General features: G+C 46.2%; 2 protein-coding genes across 2 annotated transcripts; one reads left to right on the top strand and one right to left on the bottom strand.

Moving 5' to 3' along the window:
- Positions 1-848: 848 nt before the first annotated feature.
- ttc36 (tetratricopeptide repeat domain 36) lies at positions 849-2,085 on the top strand. Its single transcript, XM_086126059.1, has 3 exons — positions 849-1,076; positions 1,316-1,504; positions 1,697-2,085. Exons 1-3 carry the CDS (start codon positions 971-973, stop codon positions 1,966-1,968), a joined length of 567 nt encoding a protein of 188 aa, XP_085982185.1. The 5' UTR covers positions 849-970; the 3' UTR covers positions 1,969-2,085.
- Positions 2,086-3,424: 1,339 nt separating this feature from the next.
- On the bottom strand, positions 3,425-7,258 carry LOC147196948 (F-box only protein 40). The gene is made up of 2 exons (XM_086126060.1): positions 5,506-7,258; positions 3,425-3,789 (listed from the first exon to the last, which is right to left on the bottom strand). The coding sequence occupies exons 1-2, from the start codon at positions 7,234-7,236 to the stop codon at positions 3,622-3,624; spliced, it is 1,899 nt and encodes a 632-aa protein (XP_085982186.1). The 5' UTR covers positions 7,237-7,258; the 3' UTR covers positions 3,425-3,621.
- Between the last annotated feature and the right edge of the window lie 264 nt (positions 7,259-7,522).

Genomic DNA, 7,522 nt, shown 5'->3' with positions numbered 1-7,522 from the left:
TCACATTTAATTTTAGTAATTGATTATATTACATTGTATTAATTTAATATTATTGATCACATTTTGTAATATGTGTAATTGTTTAAAAAAAATAAGAAAACCTTTATTCATCTCACAGTGGAGAAATTCCCAATTTACAGCAGCAAAGTTATGAAAGCAAGAAAGTAGAAGAACAAAAAGTATAGGAGCTGTTGTAAAGGCACATTATATAGAGATGGATTGGAGATATGAACTATACAATGAATTATAAATACAACAATAAAATGAAACCAAGTAGTTACGGGGGAGTTCAAGTATCTAGACTAAAATTCTACATAGAAAAAAAATAATTGAGGAGGAATATGAAATAGCAGCTTTGAGTCAACCTCGAAAATGAATATTGTATATACATTTTAAAAAGTAAAGAAAATGTACTGTACTGTATTTTATTTTTAGCTTCAACAACCAGATTAAATCTAGGCCGCCGAAGATAGTGTTTGCTGTTACCAATAATCACAACATTTATAAAAGCAAGGCACATACAATATTTTACATTTGGGGGGAAAAAAAAGAAAATCCCACTGCACACCACCAAATAAAAATGTCACACAAAGTGGGCACACAGTTCAATTTTTCATTCACTGGGAGAGCATTTACCGATTTTGCCTGTCACTACATGTCACCAGCATGGATAGATGAACAAAGATTGTGTGGTAGCTTTCTATCCATTTTGGACCCATCCAGTGTCTTCTTTTTTTTGTCTGCTCTGAAAGGCTTCCCATCACCATGCAGTGTCATTGCGGATAACCACACACAGATGTGCTCAAAGTCCACCTCCTCTACCGCCCCCAAACCCGATTGGCTGGCTGCACTTTTTGCAATTCAGGTCCAAATCAGCACTTTCTACTCTTGCTGTAAGCTGGCAATCGTTTCTCCTGTTGGTTTGTTTATTTTTCTCCACCCTTCGCTTTTTTTTTTTTGTTAAATCACAATGGCGTCGGAGCATGACCGAGCAGTTCTGCAGGCCATCTTCAGCCCCAACACCCCCTTTGGGGACGTGCCCGGCCTGGATCAGGAACAAGAATTAAAGGACGATGGTGAGCCTGGATGCAGGGAACAGAGAAATGTTTTCCACTGAGGGTCAAATCACATGAAAATTGAAATTGTTCAACACAGTTCAGTTGAATGTAATTTTGCATTTAATCTTGTTCATCGTGATTTTGCATCTGCTTTTTTTTTTTTTTGTTGAAGTTTAGCTGACATTTATTAAGCCTGCTGAGATTGTGTCTTTTTCAAAAGTGCCCTTTTCCCAAGCCTTTTATCTCTCCCATGCCAGACAGCCTCTTTGACGCGGACTCACTGAGGCAAGTGAAGGACTTGGAAACTCGTGGGGTCTCTGCGGCCGAGACGGGGGATTTGCAGGAGGCTCTTGTGCTGTTTGGCCGGGCTATAAGCATTTTGCCCCAGCGTGCGTCGGCCTACAACAACCGGGCGCAGACCTTGCGACTGCAGGGCAACAGGGGAGGTACTACCAACAACAAAAACAATGATGCTAATGGATGATAATGAGTGAATATCTGTCATGTTTCAGAGAGGATAAAGAATATATGCCTGTGATAATTGTTTTACTGTCTATCTGTATGTGTTGCTGCACTGTACAGCAAAATTTAAAACTTTTTTTTTTTCGGTCTCCAAACATGATCCTCTCTGTCCTAAGGCGCTCTAGAAGACCTAGACCGAGCCATTTCACTGAGCGGGGGCCGGGGGAGGACGGCCTGCCAGGCGCTGGTGCAGCGAGGTCTCCTGCACAGGCTGGCGGGCCAGGACGACGAGGCACACCAGGACTTCCGGAAGGCGGCAGCGCTCGGCAGCGAGTTCGCCCGCCAGCAGGCGGTACTGCTTAACCCGTACGCGGCGCTTTGCAACAAGATGCTGCATCAAGTCATCGGCAAACTGCGCAACCCCGATGTGTGCGAGCCGCCGCTGTAGTCAAAACGCAAACCTTTTTGCATCCTAAGAGATATATTATTGAAAATCGCCTTTTTGATTGTTTGTACACCAATGTTTTGGTCTCAAGTGGGAAATTAAACAACGAAGTAAACCTTTCATGAGCTGCCACGTCCTGAAAATGTGTTGTCAATATTGCAAAATTGTGGCACCACAATATGGCTGATTTGCATAAAACCACCGTCACACAGTTTCTCCACCCACAACTTGAAAGTTCGGCTGGGCAAAGATCCAGAGCAACTTTCAAACGCCAACCTCACTGTCTGAAACGTCGTAACCAGAAGGTAAGCCGAGCTACATTGTGTTTTGTGTTGTTGTTTGTTGTGTGAAATGGTTCCGTTTTTGTGTAGCAATTGCCCAGTCAACGAAATTGAATTCAGTTGAATTGTGACCCCCCCCCCCCTCAAAAAATTGTCTTCTTCATAACATTATATAATGTGTGTATGTGTTTATACATACTGTATAGAATATTATATTTAATATGATAGAATCATATTCTATAATTGATTTCGGTGTGTAGCCTAACATGGTCATCTCAGCATTTGTTCAAAATGCACTTTAGCTTTTCACAGTTAAATGGCAGTTATGTTTCGATCTGGTTACGTTTGGTTTTGATTCCTCATGTGCCCTTTTTTTCGCCACCTGTTCTCGTTCTCAGTGTTCCTTGTGTGTATCCAATGAGCTCCCTCAACCCTTTGTGTGTTGTCCAGGTGTTTCTCGTTGTCTCGTCACTTAGCTTGTATTTAGTTCTCTGAGTTTCTGTCACATTCTGCGTGATGGTAGTTGTAGGACACCAAAAAGCAGGGAGGAGCAGGGTGGATTGACCAAATTGTATTTAACAAAAAATACACACAGCAGTACAATGAAAAAAAACACAAAGTCAAAGTACTCAAAAAATGTCTGGAAATCACAAGTATCAAACCAAACTACAACAGAAAACAAAACATGACAGGAGCACACGTATGCTCACATACTCAAAGCTCACAATGACCCAACCAAGACTGACAGAAACTCAGGGAACTAAATACAAGCTAAGTGACGAGACAACGAGAAACACCTGGACAACACACAAAGGGTTGAGGGAGCTAATTGGTTACACACAAGGAACACTGATAACGAGAACAGGTGGTGAAAAAAGGGCACATGAGGAATCAAAACCAAACGTAACCAGATCGAAACATAACAGCAGTGTTCAACCATTACGGACATGAGTGCGCGGTTGTCACAAACTCGACACTTCATTAGGTACACTAACACAATCCAATATGATCGAATACATTTTTAAAATGTATTTATTTATTAAAATCACGTTCTACACAGTTCAAAGTGGGGAGCTTGATAATAGCTGAATGCACCGAAAATGCTGATTTACATTCATAGGCGAAATTTGTCGGAAATTTGCCAAACAAACTAGGCCAAATTTAGCTCCACCCCTACATACAAAGATCATAAACAAATTGGACGTATCACACTTCAAATACGTCCTTGACACAAATATTTGCTCTTTGCAGTGCTTAGGAGGGATCTTAAGGTATATCAGAAAGAGTAAAAATATTTTTATCAGTTGCGACTACAGAAAAAAAGCAGTTATAAGTAGAGAACCACAATACCCGGGCAATTACTGCTTGTTGCATTTTAATGTCTTGTCTCTCTGCTGACCTCCTGCAGGCCACCAAGAGACACGGGCTCTGTGCGCCGCTCCCTCTCATAGAAAGAGCATCTTTGTAGGTGGTCGGCCATGGAGGGCGAGTCGCTGAAGCACCATCGCTCCACTGGGCAAAACAACGAGCTAAACTCCCAAACCTGCCGAGCACAACACATGGACACGGATGAAAGATTCGGTAAACCGAGGTACTGTACTCCCAATCCTTGTGCTACTTAAAGGGGAAGTTCACTCAAAGGTTGTCTTTGCAATCATAAATTAAAATGTCGTTCATGTCTCATTCAAGCCCGGAGAAAATAATGAGCCGATTTTGAAATGAGTGAAAAGAACATCCAGTTTGGGTTTTTATAAGAAAAGTCCACAAGTGTGACATGTGACCCCAAAACTAAACGTGGGCAAAATCAGTTAAAAATGATGCAGGCCATAGATCAACCCTTCCTGCGGGGTGCCATGAATAAATAAAGAGAGTTCACTACGCCGTTTGTTCGCCGAAGATTGTTGAATGCCGCCGTCTGCTTTGAAGTTCGACGATGGTACGGTAGTTGCATTGACACAATTTTAAATGAATGGTTTTTAAACGCGAACCCCTGAATTACCTTCATACAAAGATATTCAGTTAAAAAACGTATTTTATGATGAATAACTTATTAAATTATACGAAAAATTACTTCTGAATTGTGAATGCATGGAAACGATGGCTGTCACCGCCAACTGATCAGTGTTCACTTTGTAGATTGAAAAATACTGTATCTGTAGCCAGCCCAAACGCCTTTTAAACTCTGCTGACTCATGCCCAAAAAATATGCAAAAAACAACAACAAAACAAAACAAAAAAACCCAATCTATTTTATCGCACGGTGGCTACCAACAAACTGGACATCACGCTTAACGTAGATGCCAGAAAAATCTACTTTTGTACTGTCAACCAGGTATTTCCCATGCCGCATGAGAGTACAGGGTGTTATTATTTGTGTCCATTTCAAAACGTACAACAATTTACAACCTTCATTCGGGAGCACATGCTCAGCTGTCGGCCACGTTGTGTTATCAATGTACTGTGTCCATGGATGATCGCCTCGCTGGCCTGCTGTCAGGACATTCGCATCACATCACCTGATTAGCATGCTGCCTGTCTTGTGATCCCCGTCCATACGTAAATATACCGCCTTTGCCCTTTCAGTCTTATCAAGAGCCACCGGTACGACTTCAACGTGCTTATTGAAGTCATGAAGTCACTTGAATTTCACAAACTATTTTGCGGACGTCAAGCTGCGAGCTCACAGACCCCGGCGGTTTAAAAACCCAAAGATCCCAATACTTCTGTCTCTCAAGTGTATGTCGCATAACGTTTGCGCATATCTTAAACATGACCTACTCAGGTCGAGAATAGTGAAGTGATGAAATGTTCCCAGCATAGTTTGTATTGTTGCAGAGGCGTGCCGAGAGTCTGGCTGGTGTTTACAATGTGGCAGCTGTTTAATATGGCTGACATTTTCCACTGACGGCTAACAAGGCAAGAGTTAGATAGCAGTGAGGATGTGATAACACTGCACGTATACACTTTACTCAAAATGAAATCCAAACAGGGACATTTTAATACGGTTGAGTCGTTAGCTAGACTGGACTCGGGACGATCCGGGTTCGAATCTCTGGTGGAACATCCCCCGTGTGGAGTTTGCGTGGTCTCCCTGTGCTTGCGAGAATTCTCTCAGGGCACTCTGGTTACTGTGTGAGTGGTGATCGGCCGTGCGATTGGCTGGCGACCAGTCCAGTTTCACTTGCGATCGACCCGAGCTCACCTGTGACCTTATTGAGGACAAGAACTCCAGCAAATGGATGCGCGGATGGCTACTTACTTTCTTTCGGCTCTTCCAGGAGCTCCCCCCGTGGGAGTATGTCTTCTTCTCCCACTTGAGGGAGACCATCCCTCGGGTCTGCAACAAGGTTGCGCAAACCTCCCTCATCGAACGCGACACCTGCGACAATTGCGACAAGGTGAACGTGTCCAAGTATCCGGCGACTTGCTGGAGGATCTCCAGCGGCAGTTGACTCAAATAGTCCGAGTGATGAGACGCTTTGATCCCCTCAAACAGCTCCCACGGGACATGTGGCCGGACAACCAGCTTGTCGACGCCGTGGTGGTATTTGACCTCAGCCGGTTGGCCGCCTGGTTGAAACCGAGTCTGGGCGAAAGTGCATCCGAGGTACGCTAGGGGGCAACGTTGCAGGAACCAGCCTCCGAGGCCGGCCTGGATGTCAGAGTGCACGTTCCTGAAGTGCGACGGGTACTCGTCGCGGCGGAAGAAGAGGCCGCACGTGTGACTGAAGGCCGAGTTGCTCTTGTTGTGTCGCCTGGTGACCGACTCGGATTCCGTGTCGACGTACAGACGCCGCGGTTTGCCGACGATGACGTCGGCGAGCGACGCCTGGGCTGGAAACGGCGCTGAAACGAAGTCGTACGTTTGCGTCCCCACGTTGACGTAAAGCCCGTCCAGACCAGCGCTCTCGGAGATGAGATGTCCTTTGAATTCTTTCTCCAGACAGCACAGTAGCGTGGCGCTCACCTCGTCGGATTTGGGGAGATCCTCCTCCGAGACGTCGAGATCCGCCGTGTCGACGCTCTTGTGCGCGACCTTGACCTCGCGACTGGGGTCCTTCAGGTGGCAGCGCTTGGCCCGATAGCTGCTGGGAATGTTGAAGGAGCGGACCGACTGGACTTCGATGGGTTCCAGGCTCCCGTAAACAAAGTCCCTCTCCCTCGGGGTGCAGGCGGCGAGCTGTCCGAAGTTGATGAGCATGGCTCCGTTGTGCACCAGGTACATGTTGTACTCGCCGATATTGGCCTCCTTGCCCAACCTCTCCAAGACGCCGTCCTGCCAAGGTGCCAGGCCAGAGGCTCCGTTCTCACGCGAGGAACTTTCCCGAGGCGGCTCGATTTTCCTTCCGCTCGCCGCCTTTTTAGCTTCATTTTTGCTGGTTTGCTCGCAGCCGTTCATCTCCTTCGTGAATATTTTCTCCCAGGAGCTGTATTTGCCGAGGCTTTCCGTGTCCAACGTATCACTTGTCGTGTCATTTGCTTCCTCTTCCATCACCTCCGCGCAGCCATTCTGTGACGCTAAATTTGTGATCTCAACGTCGAAATATTCACGATCCGTCATGGTCAACTCTGGGAAAACGCTCTTCATTTTGATCGACTTAAACAGCAGCTCTTGATCCCTCAGCGCCAAGGTGACGTCAAGGTGCCGTTCGCTTTGTTGGGACACGTTCCTGTGGAAACTCTGGTCGTTGTCAGGAACGGGCCAGCGGTTCCACTCTTGAGAGCAGCTGACCACGCTGGCCGGGCAAACTTCCAGGTGGCGGGCCCGCCGATGCCGCGGCATGCTCAGCGGGCAGCCGTAGCCGGCGTTGAGGCAAGGAACCGTCTCGTTGGGGCACAGGAGCCGGTGCTCGTCCCCCTTGCAGGCGTGCAGGGAGGCACCGCAGTCGTTGGGGCATCGGACCACAACGCAGCCGACGGAGAGCCGAGGCGGCGCCTGGCAGCGAATGGCGTAACACCGCTCGCAGTGTTCGTGGCGGACGGCGGGCATCCTGCTGAACGATTGGATTGGAGTAACTGCAGAGGTGGGAAGTAGAGAGTACAAATGTTTCATGATGAAACTTATTTCAGCTATTTGTCCATGACTTAAGGATGTCATTTTTGGATCCAATTCAGTTTGTGTTATGTTTTGTTTTTTTTGGATCCAAATGCAGTTTGTTCCCCCCCTTGTTTAGAACAGATTTGAAAACAGCAAACAAGAAACTGGTGAGGACCAAACCCCAAATCCCAGTTTTACATAATCATTTTTGGGCTGGCATGCTTTTGTTGATGTTTAG

This window comes from Hippocampus guttulatus, chromosome 12 (genome assembly GCF_054856545.1).
Source record: "Hippocampus guttulatus isolate MCC_2025c chromosome 12, RoL_Hgut_1.0, whole genome shotgun sequence".
Taxonomy (NCBI): Eukaryota; Metazoa; Chordata; class Actinopteri; order Syngnathiformes; family Syngnathidae; genus Hippocampus; species Hippocampus guttulatus.
Note: the sequence above shows the minus strand (reverse complement) of the source record. Positions and strands in the feature narration are given on the sequence as shown.

What these genes read in the sequence shown, in the direction of transcription:
- LOC147196948 (XM_086126060.1), bottom strand. Translation starts at nt 7,236, where the DNA reads ATGCCCGCCGTCCGCCACGAACACTGCGAGCGGTGTTACGCCATTCGC. An exon ending in CCTGGAAGAGCCGAAAGAAA is followed by an intron (nt 3,790 to 5,505) that starts GTAAGTAGCCAT and finishes TGTGCTCGGCAG; the next exon opens with GTTTGGGAGTTTAGCTCGTT.
- ttc36 (XM_086126059.1), top strand. Translation starts at nt 971, where the DNA reads ATGGCGTCGGAGCATGACCGAGCAGTTCTGCAGGCCATCTTCAGCCCC. An exon ending in ACAAGAATTAAAGGACGATG is followed by an intron (nt 1,077 to 1,315) that starts GTGAGCCTGGAT and finishes CTCCCATGCCAG; the next exon opens with ACAGCCTCTTTGACGCGGAC. An exon ending in ACTGCAGGGCAACAGGGGAG is followed by an intron (nt 1,505 to 1,696) that starts GTACTACCAACA and finishes CTCTGTCCTAAG; the next exon opens with GCGCTCTAGAAGACCTAGAC.